General features: G+C 46.6%; 2 protein-coding genes and 1 long non-coding RNA gene across 8 annotated transcripts; 1 reads left to right on the top strand and 2 right to left on the bottom strand.

Annotated features, from left to right (window-relative positions):
• The first annotated feature begins 379 nt into the window (after positions 1–379).
• Positions 380–10,606, top strand: tomt (transmembrane O-methyltransferase). Of its 3 annotated transcripts, none has more exons than XM_035779096.2 (6): positions 380–743; positions 1,041–1,066; positions 2,929–3,197; positions 3,285–3,481; positions 3,853–3,975; positions 9,967–10,606. In XM_035779096.2, exons 1-6 carry the CDS (start codon positions 678–680, stop codon positions 10,162–10,164), a joined length of 879 nt encoding a protein of 292 aa, XP_035634989.1. In that variant the 5' UTR covers positions 380–677; the 3' UTR covers positions 10,165–10,606. The 3 variants fall into 3 exon arrangements, with proteins under 3 accessions (XP_035634989.1, XP_035635147.1, XP_035635068.1); XM_035779254.2 differs by having other exon boundaries at positions 383–743; positions 3,040–3,197; XM_035779175.2 differs by lacking the exon at positions 1,041–1,066 and having other exon boundaries at positions 390–743.
• Positions 1,668–2,915, bottom strand: LOC127919540 (uncharacterized). Of its 2 annotated transcripts, XR_008103322.1 has the most exons (4): positions 2,716–2,915; positions 2,596–2,635; positions 1,796–2,155; positions 1,668–1,735 (listed from the first exon to the last, which is right to left on the bottom strand). It is a non-coding gene; the product is annotated as an uncharacterized LOC127919540 (long non-coding RNA). The 2 variants fall into 2 exon arrangements; XR_008103268.1 differs by having other exon boundaries at positions 1,668–2,155.
• On the bottom strand, positions 10,544–14,641 carry anapc15 (anaphase promoting complex subunit 15). 3 transcript variants are annotated; one of them, XM_035779531.2, is made up of 5 exons: positions 14,269–14,641; positions 13,692–13,817; positions 12,581–12,640; positions 11,339–11,479; positions 10,544–11,212 (listed from the first exon to the last, which is right to left on the bottom strand). In XM_035779531.2, exons 2-5 carry the CDS (start codon positions 13,809–13,811, stop codon positions 11,165–11,167), a joined length of 369 nt encoding a protein of 122 aa, XP_035635424.1. In that variant the 5' UTR covers positions 13,812–13,817; positions 14,269–14,641; the 3' UTR covers positions 10,544–11,164. The 3 variants fall into 3 exon arrangements, with proteins under 3 accessions (XP_035635424.1, XP_035635373.1, XP_035635456.1); XM_035779480.2 differs by having other exon boundaries at positions 13,692–13,865; positions 14,269–14,637; XM_035779563.2 differs by having other exon boundaries at positions 11,348–11,479; positions 13,692–13,865; positions 14,269–14,419.
• Positions 14,642–17,484: the final 2,843 nt, after the last annotated feature.

Raw genomic sequence — 17,484 nt, 5'->3', positions numbered from 1 at the left:
GGTCCAGTGTCTGTGTGTTTGGATCCATGTTCTGGACACCTGTCACATGTGAGACATTGAGAAAAATGTAAATGATGTATTCCGTTCTGAATATAAAAAATCCATGTTTCTTTTAAATCAATTGTGAGGACATGATTCTGATTTGTCTAAGCCGAGTCAGACGACACAATTACCAGTGAGGCAAGAGCAGCATTAGTTCCATTAAAAGCAGAGTATTATTGTCTGATAGTAACATCAAAGACTGCCGGGTAACAGTGTCTAATAAACGTTATATTGAACCATAAATACTGGTCACCTTTTCTGTGTGTGTTTTCTGGATCCTTCTGTTTGTGACAAGAGAGAAACCTGACTCTAGACTCACTCCACACCTGTGACTGTACACCTGATCCGACCATGTCTGCCTGTCTGTCTGCCGCTGTCTGTCTGTCTGTCTCTCCCATTCTCCACCCACCATCGTGTGTTGAGTCAGATCCACCATAATTCCCTGTAGCCTACCAGTGATGTATTGCTGTATGTTTACTATGACCTCAGAATTAGTCAATAATAAACTCATTGTGAGAAACAATGAGCGGGGGGAGGGGTACTGTGAATACAACAGACCTGCCCCAGGTGGGTAGTGAATAATTCAGATACCCAGCTCCCTTACTTGAACCCCCTCTGCCCTCACCTGCGGAGCTATGACTACAACCACACACGATAACCATTCAGCATTTCTCCTGTCTCTGCCAAACATCTACAGCCAGGTGAGTCTTGTTTTTACTGTACAGCGGGAATGTGAGAGAGAGTATTCTTTTTACAAGAGGCTTGTGTTGTGGGAGGGGGAGTTGTAGTACAATGTAGCGTTGGTTGTCAGTGAGGTGCGGGACATGTCCTGTCACTCAGTGTAACTGCAGTTTGGAGTTGGCCAGAGGAGCATCTGTGTATGTGGTTTATATCCAAAATACATGGACTGTTGTGTTGTGTTGTGTGTGTAGAGACCTGAAATAGGAGGATTTTACATGAATTATTTATTTGTGTGTATTTTTTGTGTGTGCTGGCAGTCACCCATCTCCTGGTGTGTGTTCAGGTATGTGTGTCTGTGTGTGTACCTAGCTGTATGTCTGTGTACCACTCTCATTGGGTCTGTGTACCTATCTGTATGTCTGTGTACCACTCTCATTGGGTCTGTGTACCTAGCTGTATGTCTGTGTACCTAGCTGTATGTCTGTGTACCACTCTCATTGGGTCTGTGTACCTAGCTGTATGTCTGTACCACTCTCATTGGGTCTGTGTGTACCTAGCTGTATGTCTGTACCACTCATTGGGTCTGTGTACCTAGCTGTATGTCTGTGTACCACTCTCATTGGGTCTGTGTACCTAGCTGTATGTCTGTACCACTCTCATTGGGTCTGTGTGTACCTAGCTGTATGTCTGTACCACTCATTGGGTCTGTGTACCTAGCTGTATGTCTGTGTACCACTAATTTGGGTCTGTGTACCACTCATTGTGTCTGTGTACCACTCATTAGGTCTGTGTACCTAGCTGTATGTCTGTGTACCACTCTCATTGTGTCTGTGTACCTAGCTGTATGTCTGTGTACCACTCATTGGGTCTGTGTACCACTCATTGTGTCTGTCCCTGCAGCAGTACCATGGTGTCTGGTGCTATAGCGTTGGCACTCATTGGGTCTGTGTACCACTCATTGTGTCTGTGTACCTAGCTGTATGTCTGTGTACCACTCATTGTGTCTGTGTACCTAGCTGTATGTCTGTGTACCACTCATTGTGTCTGTGTACCTAGCTGTATGTCTGTGTACCACTCATTGGGTCTGTGTACCTAGCTGTATGTCTGTGTACCACTCATTGTGTCTGTGTACCTAGCTGTGTGTCTGTGTACCTAGCTGTATGTCTGTGTACCACTCATTGTGTCTGTGTACCACTCATTGTGTCTGTGTACCTAGCTGTATGTCTGTGTACCACTCATTGTGTCTGTGTACCTAGCTGTATGTCTGTGTACCACTCATTGTGTCTGTGTACCTAGCTGTATGTCTGTGTACCACTCATTGTGTCTGTGTACCACTCATTGGGTCTGTGTACCTAGCTGTATGTCTGTGTACCACTCATTGTGTCTGTGTACCTAGCTGTATGTCTGTGTACCACTCATTGTGTCTGTGTACCTAGCTGTATGTCTGTGTACCACTCATTGTGTCTGTGTACCTAGCTGTATGTCTGTGTACCACTCATTGTGTCTGTGTACCTAGCTGTATGTCTGTGTACCACTCATTGTGTCTGTGTACCTAGCTGTATGTCTGTGTACCACTCATTGTGTCTGTGTACCTAGCTGTATGTCTGTGTACCACTCATTGTGTCTGTGTACCACTCATTGGGTCTGTGTACCAGCTGTATTGTGTACCACTCATTGTGTCTGTGTACCTAGCTGTATGTCTGTGTACCACTCATTGTGTCTGTGTACCACTCATTGGGTCTGTGTACCTAGCTGTATGTCTGTGTGTACCTGGCTGTATGTCTGTGTACCACTCTCATTGTGTCTGTGTACCTAGCTGTATGTCTGTGTACCACTCATTGGGTCTGTGTACCTAGCTGTATGTCTGTGTACCACTCATTGCGTCTGTGTACCTAGCTGTGTGTCTGTGTACCTAGCTGTATGTCTGTGTACCACTCATTGTGTCTGTGTACCACTCATTGTGTTTGTGTACCACTCATTGTGTCTGTGTACCTAGCTGTATGTCTGTGTACCACTCTCATTGTGTCTGTGTACCTAGCTGTATGTCTGTGTACTTAGCTGTATGTCTGTGTACCACTCTCATTGTGTCTGTGTACCTAGCTGTATGTCTGTGTACCACTCTCATTGTGTCTGTGTACCTAGCTGTATGTCTGTGTACCTAGCTGTATGTCTGTGTACCACTCTCATTGTGTCTGTCCCTTGCAGCAGTACCATGGTGTCTGGTGCTATAGCGTTGGCCTTCCTCCCCCTGGTGTTGACTTTCATTATTCGTTACCGCTACTACTTTGTGCTGTTCTACCGGGCGGTGCTGGTCAGGATGTGGTATGACTGTACGACGGGGCTGAGCAGGGAGGAGAGGGCCTTCCAGTACGTTCTGACCCACGCCATTCCCGGCGACCCAGAAAGTATCCTGGAAACCTTTGACCTCTGGTGCAGCAAGGTGGAGTTCATCAGCAACATCGGCCCCAAAAAAGGTGACCCCCACCTGACTTACCACAACCCTCCCCCTAATTCTTATATTCTGTTCCCTCTCTCACCTGACCACAGCATTGTGTCTGCAGGTAAGATAATGGACCGGATGCTTTCCGAGCACAGCCCTCTGACCGTGCTGGAGCTCGGGTCCCACTGTGGGTACAGCACAGTGCGTATCGCCCGGGCACTGCCCCTGGGAGCCAGGCTCTACAGTGTAGAAATGGATGCGATAAACGCTGCCATAGCAGAGAAGATCATACGGCTGGCGGGCTTCGACGATGACACCGTGAGAGCAGAACACACACACACAGAGCAGAACGCACGCACACACACACACACACACAGAGCAGAACGCACGCACACACACACACACACAGAGCAGAACGCACGCACACACACACACACACAGAGCAGAACGCACGCACACACACACACACACAGAGCAGAAAACACACACACACACACACACACACACACACAGAGCAGAACACACACACACACACACACAGAGCAGAACGCACGCACACACACACACACACACAGAGCAGAACGCACGCACACACACACACACACACACACACACACGGTGAGAGAGTAAAACACAAAGACAAAAAGACCCGGTGAGATCAAATCTGGTCATACCTCCCCCACCCCCAGGTGGAGCTGATAGTGAGTCCGTCAGACGAGGTAATCCCAAGGTTGCGGGCAGACTATGGTCTGGAGCGGTTGGACTTTGTGTTCATGGACCACTGGAAAAAATGCTACCGTCCTGACTTGCAGGTAGCTAATTCACTCATAACCCCCCATGACCTCAAGTCTGTTTTTATGTTGTTGTTCCAGTCTATGTAAATCAGGGGTGTCAAACTCATTCCATGGAGGGCCAAGTGTCTGCAGGTTTTGTGATTTCCTTTCAATTAAGATCTAGACATTCAGGTGAGGGGAGCTTGTGACCTTAGACTTAGTGACCTTAATTCACCAATCAAGTACAAGGGTGGAGCAAAAACCCCGCAGCCACTCAGCCATCTGTGGAATGAGTTTGACACGTGAGGTACACTAAATATACAAATGTATGTGGACACCCCTTCAATTTAGTGGATTCGGCTATTTCAGCCACACCCGTTGCTCACAGGTGTATAAAACCGAGCATACACTCCGGTACCACTTGCCATGCGGTAGTAGAGAGAACAGTCTATGACTGGGGGGGGCTGTTATTGCAGCAAAGGGGGGGACCAACTCCATATTAATGCCCATGATTTTGGAATGACAAGTTTGACGAGCAGGTGTCCACATACTTTTGGCCATGAAGTATATGGTATTTTGTGTGGACACCAGGAGGAGCCGTTGCTTCACTGTGCTGTAGATGCAGGAATTCCACGGAGGGCCGAGTGTCTGCGGGTTTTAGCTCCTCCCTTCTACTTGATTGATTAATTAATTAAGATCACTAATTAGTAAGGAACTACCTCACCTGGTTATCTAGGTCTTAATTGAAAGGAAAAAACTAAAATCAGCAGACACTTGCCCCTTCATAGAATGAGTTTGACACCCCTGATATAACACTTAAAATCAAATTGAATTTGTGCCATCCCCTGAATACAACAGGTGTAGACTTTATTGTGAAATGCTTACAGACAAGCCCTTAACCAATAATGCAGAATAAAAATGTAAAAGAAAATATTTGCACAAAACAAAAGTAACACAATAAGGAACAATACAATTACAATAGAGGCTACAGACAGGGGTACCAGTACAGAGTCAATACAGACCTACAGGTTAGTCAAGGTCATTGAGGTAATATGTGCATGTACGTAATGGTAAAGTGACTATGCAGAGATAATAAACAGGTTAGTTGAGATAATTGAGGTAATATGTGCATGTACGTAATGGTAAAGTGACCATGCAGAGATAATAAACGGAGAGTTGTACAAACATGAAAAAGGGGGTCAATGCTAATAGTCCGGGTAGCCATTTTATTAACTCTTCATCAGTCTAATGGCTTGGAAGTAGCTGTTAATGACGCAGAGGAACCTGAAGCTCTCAACCCGCTCCACCACAGACATGTCGATGTGACTGGGGGCTTGCTCTCCCTTTTCCTGTAGTCCACGATCAGTTCCTTTGTCTTGCTGACATTGTGGGGAAAGGTTGTTCTCCTGGAACCACACTGCCAGATCACGGACTTCCTCCCTGTAGACTGTCTCATCGTTGTCGGTAACCAGGCCTACCACCGTTGTAGTCGACAAACTTAATGATGGTGTTGGAGTCGTGTGTAGCCATGCAGTCGTAGGTGAACAGGGAGTAGAGGAGGGGTCTGAGCACGCACCCCGAAGGGGCCCCCATGTTGAGGATCAGCGTGGCGGATGTGTTGTTACCTACCCTCACCACCTGGGGGCGGCCCGTCAAGAAGTCCACAATCCAGTTGCAGAGAGAGGTGTTTAGTCCCAGGGTCCTTAGTATAGTGATGAGCTTTGAGGGCACTATGGTATTGAACGCTGAGCTGTAGTCAATGAACAGCATTCTCACATAGGTGTCCCTTTTGTCCAGGTGGGAGAGGGCAGTGTCGAGGGCAATAGTGTGTCATCTGTGGATCTGTTGGGGCAGTATGCAAATTGTGGTGGGTCTAGGGTTTCTGGGATGATGGTGTTGATTTGACTCATGACCAGCACTTCAAAGCACTTCATGGCTACAGATGTGAGTGCTATGGGTCGGTAGTCATTTAGATAGGTTACCTTATATACCTTATATATATTATACCTTAGTGTTCTTGGGCACAGGGACTATGGTGTTTGCTTGAAACATCTAGGTATTACTCACTTGGTCAGGGAGAGGTTGAAAATGTCAGTGAAGACACTTGGTCAGCGTCCTGGTAATAAGTCTGAATGTTGACCAGGTCTTCTTTATCCCCCTCTATAACTCCCCTCCTCTAACCTTCACCTCCTAACCCTCCACTAACCCTCACCTCCTAACCCTCACCACCTCACCTCCTAACCCTCACCACCTAAACCTCCTCTAACCCTCACCACCTCACCCTCACCTCCTAGCCCTCCTCTAACCCTCACCTCCTAGCCCTCCTCTAACCCTCACCTCCTAGCCCTCCTCTAACCCTCACCACCTAACCCTCCTCTAACCCTCACCACCTAACCCTCCTCTAACCCTCACCTCCTAGCCCTCCTCTAACCTTCACCTCCTAGCCCTCCTCTAACCCTCACCACCTAACCCTGTTCTGACCCTCACCTCCTAGCCCTCCTCTATCCCTCACCTCCTAGCCCTCCTCTAACCCTCACCTCCTAGCCCTCCTCTATCCCTCACCTCCTAGCCCTCCTCTAACCCTCACCTCCTAGCCCTCCTCTGACCCTCACCTCCTAGCCCTCCTCTATCCCTCACCTCCTAACCTCCTCTGACCCTCATCTCCTAGCCCTCCTCTATCCCTCATCTCCTAACCCTCCTCTGACCCTCACCTCCTAGCCCTCCTCTATCCCTCATCTCCTAACCCTCCTCTGACCCTCACCTCCTAGCCCTCCTCTATCCCTCATCTCCTAACCCTCCTCTGACCCTCATCTCCTAACCCTCCTCTGACCCTCATCTCCTAACCCTCCTCTGACCCTCATCTCCTAACCCTCCTCTGACCCTCATCTCCTAACCCTCCTCTGACCCTCATCTCCTAACCCTCCTCTAACCCTCTTCTCCTAACCCTCATCTCCTAACCCTCCTCTGACCCTCATCTCCTCTGACCCTCATCTCCTAACCCTCCTCTGACCCTCTTCTCCTAACCCTCCTCTGACCCTCTTCTCCTAACCCTCCTCTGACCCTCTTCTCCTAACCCTCTTCTCCTAACCCTCATCTCCTAGCCCTCCTCTGACCCTCATCTCCTAGCCCTCCTCTATCCCTCATCTCCTAACCCTCCTCTCCTATCCCTCATCTCCTAACCCTCCTCTAACCCTCACTTCTATAACCCCCCTCCTAACCCTCCACTAAAGTGTGCCCCTCCTAACCCTCACCTCTATGACCCCTCCTAACCCTCACCTCTATAACCCCCCTCCTAACCCTCACCTCTATAGTTGGCGTCGGAGATGGCAGACGTTTTTCATGCCTCCAACCGATTGTGTTTTTGTTTGTTAATTTGTAACTTTTTTTTTTTTCAAATTTATTTTGTACATAATGTTGAAGCTACCGTTTCTTATGACCGAAAATAACTTCTGGACATCAGGACTGTGATTACTCTCCATGAACTGGCAGAATCCTTTTTGTCTTTAACGAGTCTGACGTGAACGATACACTGCTTTCTCGGGAACCAGCAGCAGAGAAAAGGGGGCAGGAGGGCAGACTGCCTTCGGAGAATTCGTAGGCGATCAAATAAACCCCCACTTCCTTCCATTCTCCTAGAAAACGTGCCATCTTTAGACAATAAAATAGATGACCTACGTGGAAGATTAAACTACCCATGAGACATTCAAAGCTGTAATATCTTATGCTTCACGGAGTCGTAGCTGAACGACGACACTATCAACATACAGCTGGCTGGTTATACGCTGTACCGGCTGGATAGAACAGTGGCGTCTGGTAAGACAAGGGATGGTGGACTATGTATTATTGTAAATAACAGCTGGTGCACGATATCTAAGGAAGTCTCAAGCTATTGCTTACCTGAGGTAGAGTATCTCATGATAAACTGTAGACCACACCACCTACCTAGAGAGTTTTCATCTGTATTTTTCGTAGCTGTCTACATGGCACCACAGTCAGAGGCTGGCACTAAGACAGCACTGAATGAGCTGTATTCTGCCATAAGCAAACAAGGAAACGCTCACCCAGAGGCGGCGCAACTAGTAGCCGGGGACTTTAATGCAGAGAAACTTAAATTTGTTTTACCAAATTTCTATCAGCAAGTTAAATGTGCAACCAGAGGAAAATAATCTCTGGACCACCTTCACTCCACACACAGAGACACATGCAAAGCTCTCCCTCACCCTCCATTTGGTAAATCTGACCATAATTCTATCATCCTGATTCCTGTGTAAAGCATGAAGCACCAGTGGCTAGATCAATTAAAAAATGGTCAGATGAAACAGATGCTAAGATACAGGACTGTTTTGCAGCACAGACTGGAATATGGTCCGGGATTCCTACGATGGCATTGAGGAGTACACCACATCAGTCATTGGCTTCATCAATGTGCATCAATGACATCGTCCCTACAGTGACCGTACGCATGTACATACCCAAACCAGAAGCCATGGATTACAGGCAACATCCGCACTGAGCTAAAGAGTAGAGCTGCCGCTTTCAAGGAGCTTGACTCTAACCCGGAAGCTTATAAGAAATCCCGCTATGCCCTCCAACTAATCATCAAACAGGAAAAGCGTCAATACAGGATTAAGATTGAATCGTACCACACCGGCTCTGACGCTAAACGTATGTGGCAGGGCCTGCAAACCATTAGACAACAAAGGGAAGCACAGCCGAGAGCTGCCCAGTGACATGAGCCTACCAGACGAGCTAAACTACTTTGAGGCAAGTAACCATGAAACATGCATGAGAGCACCAGCTGCCCTGGAAGACTGTGTGATCACGCTCTCTGCAGCCGATGTGAGTAAGACCTTTAGACAGGTCAACATTCACAAGGCCAGACGGATTACCAGGACGTGTACTCCCAGCATGCGCTGACCAACTGGCAAGTTTCTTCACTGACATTTTGAACCTCTCCCTGTCCGAGTCTATAATACCAACATGTGCGTGTTCAGTCTCCTCCTGTACTCCCTGTTCACTCATGACTGCACGATCAGGCACGACTCCAACACCATCAATAAGTTTGCCAATGACACAACAGTGGTAGGACTGATCACTGACAACGATGAGACAGCCTATAGGGAGGAGATCAGTGACCTGGCTGTGTGGTGCCAGGACAACAACCTCTCCCTCAATGTGATCAAGACAAAGGAGATGATTATGGACTACAGGAAAAAGGCTGAGCACACCCCCATTCACATCAACGGGGCTGCAGTGGAGCAGATTGAGAGCGTCAAGTTCCTTGGTGTCCACATCACCAACAAACTAACATGGTCCAAACACACCACAACAAAACCTATTTCCCCTCAAGCATGGGTCCTCAGATCCTCAAAATGTTCTACAGCTATACCATCTAGAGCATCTTAACTGGTTGCATCACGGCCTGGTATGGCAACTGCTCGGCCTCCGACCGCAAGGCACTACAGAGGGTAGTGCGAATGGCCCAGTAAATCACTGGGGCCAAACTTCCTGCCATCCAGGACGTCTATACCAGGCGGTGTCAGAGGAAGGCCCTAAAAATTGTCAAAGACTCCAGCCACCCTGTTCTCTCTGCTAGCGGTACCGGAGCGCCAAGTCTAGGTCCAAGAGGCTTCTTAACAGCTTCTACCCCAAAGCCATAAGACTCCTGAATATCTAGTCAAATGGCTACCCAGACTATTTGTATTTCCCCACCCGCTTTACTCCGCTGCTACTCTCTGTTATCATCTATGCATCGTCACTTTAATAACTCTATCTACATGTACATATTACCTCAACTAACCAGTGCCCCCTCACATTGACATCCGTACCGGTACCCTCATACTGCTGCTCTATAATTACTTAGATTTTGTTTATTATTTTTAAACTGCATTGTTGGTTAGGGGCTCGTAAGTAAGCATTTCACAGTAAGGTCTACCTACACCTGTTGTATTCGGCGCATGTGACTAATACAATTTGATTTATAACTCACCTCTATAACTCCTAACCCTCCACCTGTATTGTGGTCTGCAGGCTCTGGAGGGCTCTGGTCTGCTGGGAAAAGGCTCTGTAGTGCTCGCTGACAACGTCCTGTTTCCGGGTGCTCCTAACTTCCTCCGACACGTCCGCAAGAGTGGCCTCTACGAGTGGAAGATCCACAGGGCCACTCTAGAGTACAGCAAGGGCATCAGGGATGGGATGGCTGAACTGGTTTACCAGGGGATCAAGTAGGGTGGGGGCATAGTGCATCTGTTACCTAGACATACAAGACTGAGGTTGGGGGCAACTTACTTTTGTTCTCGGAGCCTACTAGTCTTCTGCTGTTTTCCCGCTTAGTGCCCCCTGCTGGTTGAATATCATTCTGACAGTCTCTCACGTGTTTTACAGGTCTGTCTGTTGCATTAATAAATCCATTACATACATTCTCTGTACATTGTTTTTCTTTATTTACACAAGAAACTTGACCAATTAAAGTTATTTACTTTACATACAACTGAGCTTCTGTTAAGTTCCTTTTTACAACTTGTTGAATACTGACATTCTATAGCACGTGTTCTTACTCTCCAGGTTTCTGTTGGCCACACACACACACACACACACACACACACACACACACACACACACACACACACACACACACACACACACACACACACACACACACACACACACACACACACACACACACACACACACACACACCTCAAGTGCAGTGTACAGGCTGTGGTTTATGCCCATTCAGCGGTTTTAAGAGCGCCCATTCAGATGTGACACATGACTGGCGGCTGGGGGGGTGTCAAAGTACACACTCCAACAGAATAACGAGCACCAGAGAGGGGAGTGAGTTCGCACTCAATGTCCTTGAGTTAAATGTGTGTGTAGTCTAAACAAGGGGTCTGACTGTCTCGACCTGATGGGGAGGACAGAACTGGCAGAGTGGGGGTTGAGGTGGAGGCCGCTTTCTTTTTCCTAATGTTGCAAAACCACTTATCTGAAGAAACTTTTACAGTTCAGTCTTCACAAATTGCAACTATAGAACACTGAATGAGAGAACACGCACTTTCTCCATGCAGTAAACCATCACACAGCTCACCCTGTCATGTCCCATGGTGGGTGTGAACAGCAGGGAAAGTTCACCAGCCCAGACACACTGTCAGGAAGAGTAGATGAGCACCTATCCTGCTGGAGAGCTACTAAGGGGAAATCAGAGAGTAGCGAGGATTACTCTGGTCTAGATCATCCACTGGTCTTGGTCTTGGTCTGCTCCCTCCATGTCCACCTGCAGTTTGAGCGAGATGACAGAGAGATGACTGAAATGTGTAATAAGAGGTTCTAGTATTTCCCTTAGATACTGTTCCACAGACGTGACCCCTAACCCCTGATTGTATGTGTGTGTGTTTTAGACCTCGTTGACCTCGCCGTCATCCGGTGACTCGTTGTAGTCGTTCATCTCATCTATGTCCTGCATGTCCTCTTCATCCTCAGAGTCTTCTTCACTATCTTCCTCATCCTCATCCTCCTCCTCTTCCTCCTCGTCAAATGTCTGCTACACACCCACAGAGAACAAAAACAAAAGCCACACACACCCCAGAGTGAGTATGGAAAATGACAAAAAAAACACCCCTCAACAGAAATACAGTACCAGTCGAATGTTTGTACACCTACTCATTCAAGGGTTTTTCCTTTATTTTTACTATTTTCTACATTGCAGAATAATAGTAAAGACAACTATGAAATAACACATATGGAATCATGTAGTAACCAAAAATGTGTTAAATCAAAATATATTTTATATTTCAGATTCTTCAAAGTAGCCACCCGATGTGCAAAGCTGTCATCAAGGCACTCTGACATTGGTATAATTTAAAGGACAACTATGTCTTACTTTCATCCAAACATTGACACAAAATTGTAAACTATGTGTATAATTTGAGGAATGAAATGTCATGAGATAATAATAAAACCTAGTTGGTAATCTCCCCTTTCTGTGTACCACACCACCATATCAACATGCCCAAGTTCACACAGGGTAGGGGGTTTAGGATCACCATCTTTGACTTGGTTTGAATTCGAGCTAGCGAGCAACACAAACACTAGTGTTTTACTTTTGTATGTGCAGTTCTCTCATACTGTAGCCTCTCCTCACTGTCTTTGGGATGGTATAATTAAAGCTCATGCTTTTCCTCCCTCCTCTGGCCCTAATGATGCTAAATAATCTGGGAGCTGTTAGGAATAAAACACAAAATTCAAACATTAACTTCTCTATTTTATTGAATTGTAATGCCTTTCCACCCCACATATGGAACCAACTACAAAAGACATTACAATTGGATGTACTGGTGCCTCTCTGGCAATATACAATATTGTTTGGGGACCTTCTTATTGAGGAATGTAATTGTTTGTCTTTCTTATATTGTATTAGATTTTGTCTGATGTATATGCAGGGCTCCCTTGTGAAAGTGAACCTGGTCTCAATCATTTTTCCCTGCTTAAATAAAGGTTAAATAAAAATGTGAACATAGTCACCCTTTGTAATATCTCATGACACTTGGTCAAAATCCATACACATCTCATATACATTTGGGTCAACTATTAGATGAAAATACAAGTGACTGACTAAAATAAACGTTATTTAAAGCTCTGATACCTCGAAGATTGGCTTCCCAATAGGCATCAGGTTATTGTCCTTCTCTGCGATGCTTTGTAACTAAGGGGGAGAGAGAGAGGTCAGTGTTGGTCTGAACTCAGATTGGCTCTGTGACTCCTGCCAGTGCTGCTCTGTCTTTTCTCTCTCTGTGTGTGTGTGTGTGTGTGTGTGTGTGTGTGTGTGTGTGTGTGTGTGTGTGTGTGTGTGTGTGTGTGTGTGTGTGTGTGTGTGTGTGTGTGTGTACCCAGGTCTGGTACCGCTCTGTCTTTTCTCACACGGTGTGTGTGTGTGTGTGTACCCAGGTCTGGTGCTGCTCTGTCTTTTCTCTCTCGGTGTGTGTGTGTGTGTGTGTGTACCCAGGTCTAGTGCTGCTCTGTCTTTTCTCTCTCGGTGTGTGTGTGTGTACCCAGGTCTGGTGCTGCTCTGTGTTTACTCTCTCGGTGTGTGTGTGTACCCAGGTCTGGTGCTGCTCTGTGTTTACTCTCTCGGTGTGTGTGTACCCAGGTCTGGTGCTGCTCTGTGTTTTCTCTCTCGGTGTGTGTGTGTACCCAGGTCTGGTGCTGCTCTGTGTTTTCTCTCTCGGTGTGTGTGTGTGTGTGTGTACCCAGGTCTGGTGCTGCTCTGTGTTTTCTCTCTCGGTGTGTGTGTGTGTGTACCCAGGTCTGGTGCTGCTCTGTGTTTTCTCTCTCGGTGTGTGTGTGTGTGTACCCAGGTCTGGTGCTGCTCTGTGTTTTCTCTCTCGGTGTGTGTGTGTGTGTGTACCCAGGTCTGGTGCTGCTCTGTGTTTTCTCTCTCGGTGTGTGTGTGTGTACCCAGGTCTGGTGCTGCTCTGTGTTTACTCTCTCTGTGTGTGTGTGTACCCAGGTCTGGTGCTGCTCTGTGTTTTCTCTCTCGGTGTGTGTGTGTGTACCCAGGTCTGGTGCTGCTCTGTGTTTTCTCTCTCGGTGTGTGTGTGTGTACCCAGGTCTGGTGCTGCTCTGTGTTTTCTCTCTCGGTGTGTGTGTGTACCCAGGTCTGGTGCTGCTCTGTGTTTTCTCTCTCGTGTGTGTGTGTGTGTGTGTGTGTGTGTGTGTGTGTGTGTGTGTGTGTGTGTGTGTGTGTGTGTGTGTACCCAGGTCTGGTGCTGCTGCTCCTGTTGGTGTAACTCTGTCTCATCCACACACGGCCGGTCCAGGTTGAACCACAGAGACTCTGTCAACCGGGGAAACAGCGAGGGAAACAGCATGGACATCTCTGTCTGAAAGGAAACACACTTCCCTGAGGCAGGATAGATATCAGCACCCACCTAGATAACAGATATGGCTAGATTAGTACACAGCTGGTCAGATGTTGGTTTCAGTGACCCAAAAAACTGATTGGGGGGTGTAGCTAGCGATAGATAGCTGTAAGAAATGACACAACAATGTTTTCAACATAGCTAGCTAACATCTGCTAACTTGGGTAGGTTAGCTACATAGCTAGTTACTGTAAGTACTGCACGGTTTAGGTTTTGCATGCTTTAAATGGTATCTGCTAAGCTATTATAGATCTGGCTTACTAACTAGCTAGCTACACTCTTCATCCTGCATAATGTAGCTAAGGTTAGCCAGCTAGCTAACACTGCAATAATGTTAGCTAGCTATGTTACGAAACAATATCTTATACCGTTACATCAATAATAAAAATACTGTAAATGTTCACCGTCTTACCTGTAAAACCACTATCCCGTCTTGCTGTCAAAATAGAAATTTCAACTGACCGGAAATCGGTGTTCGTTTGTAAACGCTCCGGGTGTGTAGGCAAATAATTTCAAAAAGATTCCGGTTTATGAACCGTTCTCAATGGTTTAAACGATATACTATATAGATTATAAACGGCAAGGATGATCATACTCTTTGACCATACTGCGAGAAAGTTTAAGTTTCGGCTTAGTAAAGCAGGCACACCTATGTATAACGCTTTAGTTTCATTAAACTTTCACTTGAGGGGTAGCCACTCTCTGTGAAACTGTAAAAAATAGTTTCAGAACTTATTTTGAATAGAAAATATACTTTACACCTGTCTCTATATGTTCTAGGTAGTTTCTTCATGCAAATGTGACTGAAGGACATTGAAACCTGCCTGAAATAATTACCCTGCCTGAAATGCATATCACATGATAAAGTTAAACACTTAATATGAGCTCATGACCTTTGGGTGCAGTAAACCAGTGATTTCCACATTCACTAATTAACAGTGAAGAAAATATTATGTGAGGCTTGGTGATAAAGGTTTTATGCTGCATAATATGCATACTCTGACCTCTAAGTCAGCTGTCATAAACCTGAGGAGTTACACACATTATAAACGTTATAAAATCATGCAATAATCCTAAACAAATGCATGCTATTGTTACAGGCTGACTACACCACCCGCGTCGCGTGCGCTCGCGTTGCAAAATAAATGTAGACATACATGTTATTCAATTATTGCACCCACACTGCTCGTGTGTGCCAACGCGCGTCTGCGTTTCCAAGGGCTAACACGGAACAAAAAAAAACGGCTGCACACATGCGCCATCTTGCATACATTTGTTTTGTCACCCCACACCAAATGCGATCAAAACAAACTCTGAACCAAATTATATTAATTTGGGGACAGGTTGAAAAGCATTAAACATTTATGGCTAGTTAGCTTGCACTTGCTAACTAATTTGTCCTATTTAGCTAGCTTGCTGTTGCTAGCTAATTTGTTTTGGGATATAAACATTGAGTTGTTATTTTACCGGAGATGCACAAGGTCCTCTACTCCGACAATTAATCCACACATAAAACGGTCAACCGAATCGTTTCTAGTCATCTCCCTTCCAGGTTTTTCTTCTCTTGACTCTATATTGCGATTGGCAACTTTCATAAATTAGGTGCATTACCGCCACTGACCTGGTTCATCTTTCACTCACCCCCTTGCGTATAACTAATGAGGAGATGACATGTTGGTACCTGCTTCTATAAATCAATGAGGATATGACATGTTGGTACCTGCTTCCAGAAACCAATGAGGAGATGGGAGAGGCAGGACTTGCAGCGTGTCAGAAATATAACTGATTTCTATTTTAGCCCTTGACATCGCAGACGCTCGTTGGCGTGTGCGAGCAGTGTGGGTGCAATAATTGAATAACATGGATTTCAACATTAATTTTGCAACGCACGCAACGCGAGTGGTGTGGTCAGCCTATTAGTGTGGTGTGGTCAGCCTATTAGTGTGGTGTGGTCAGCCTATTAGTGTGGTGTGGTCAGCCTATTAGTGTGGTGTGGTCAGCCTATTAGTGTGGTGTGGTCAGCCTATTAGTGTGGTGTGGTTAGCCTATTAGTGTGGTGTGGTCAGCCTATTAGTGTGGTGTGGTTAGCCTATTAGTGTGGTGTGGTCAGCCTATTAGTGTGGTGTGGTCAGCCTATTAGTGTGGTGTGGTTAGCCTATTAGTGTGGTGTGGTCAGCCTATTAGTGTGGTGTGGTCAGCCTATTAGTGTGGTGTGGTCAGCCTATTAGTGTGGTGTGGTCAGCCTATTAGTGTGGTGTGGTCAGCCTATTAGTGTGGTGTGGTTAGCCTATTAGTGTGGTGTGGTTAGCCTATTAGTGTGGTGTGGTCAGCCTATTAGTGTGGTGTGGTCAGCCTATTAGTGTGGTGTGGTCAGCCTATTAGTGTGGTGTGGTCAGCCTATTAGTGTGGTGTGGTCAGCCTATTAGTGTGGTGTGGTTAGCCTATTAGTGTGGTGTGGTCAGCCTATTAGTGTGGTGTGGTCAGCCTATTAGTGTGGTGTGGTCAGCCTATTAGTGTGGTGTGGTCAGCCTATTAGTGTGGCGTGGTCAGCCTATTAGTGTGGTGTGGTCAGCCTATTAGTGTGGTGTGGTCAGCCTATTAGTGTGGTGTGGTGAGCCTATTAGTGTGGTGTGGTCAGCCTATTAGTGTGGTGTGGTCAGCCTATTAGTGTGGTGTGGTTAGCCTATTAGTGTGGTGTGGTCAGCCTATTAGTGTGGTGTGGTCAGCCTATTAGTGTGGTGTGGTTAGCCTATTAGTGTGGTGTGGTCAGCCTATTAGTGTGGTGTGGTTAGCCTATTAGTGTGGTGCGGTCAGCCTATTAGTGTGGTGTGGTTAGCCGATTAGTGTGGTGCGGTCAGCCTATTAGTGTGGTGTGGTTAGCCTATTAGTGTGGTGCGGTCAGCCTATTAGTGTGGTGTGGTCAGCCTATTAGTGTGGTGCGGTCAGCCTATTAGTGTGGTGTGGTCAGCCTATTAGTGTGGTGTGGTCAGCCTATTAGTGTGGTGTGGTCAGCCTATTAGTGTGGTGTGGTCAGCCTATTAGTGTGGTGTGGTCAGCCTATTAGTGTGGTGTGGTTAGCCTATTAGTGTGGTGTGGTCAGCCTATTAGTGTGGTGTGGTCAGCCTATTAGTGTGGTGTGGTCAGCCTATTAGTGTGGTGTGGTCAGCCTATTAGTGTGGTGTGGTCAGCCTATTAGTGTGGTGTGGTTAGCCTATTAGTGTGGTGTGGTCAGCCTATTAGTGTGGTGTGGTCAGCCTATTAGTGTGGTGTGGTCAGCCTATTAGTGTGGTGTGGTCAGCCTATTAGTGTGGTGTGGTTAGCCTATTAGTGTGGTGTGGTCAGCCTATTAGTGTGGTGTGGTCAGCCTATTAGTGTGGTGTGGTCAGCCTATTAGTGTGGTGTGGTCAGCCTATTAGTGTGGTGTGGTCAGCCTATTAGTGTGGTGTGGTCAGCCTATTAGTGTGTGTGTAGCCTATTAGTGTGGTGCGGTTAGCCTATTAGTGTGGTGTGGTTAGCCTATTAGTGTGGTGCGGTCAGCCTATTAGTGTGGTCAGCCTATTAGTGTGGTGTGGTCAGCCTATTAGTGTGGTGCGGTCAGCCTATTAGTGTGGTGTGGTTAGCCTATTAG

Source organism: Oncorhynchus keta, chromosome 1, assembly GCF_023373465.1.
Source record: "Oncorhynchus keta strain PuntledgeMale-10-30-2019 chromosome 1, Oket_V2, whole genome shotgun sequence".
Lineage (NCBI taxonomy): Eukaryota > Metazoa > Chordata > Actinopteri > Salmoniformes > Salmonidae > Oncorhynchus > Oncorhynchus keta.
Note: the sequence above shows the minus strand (reverse complement) of the source record. Positions and strands in the feature narration are given on the sequence as shown.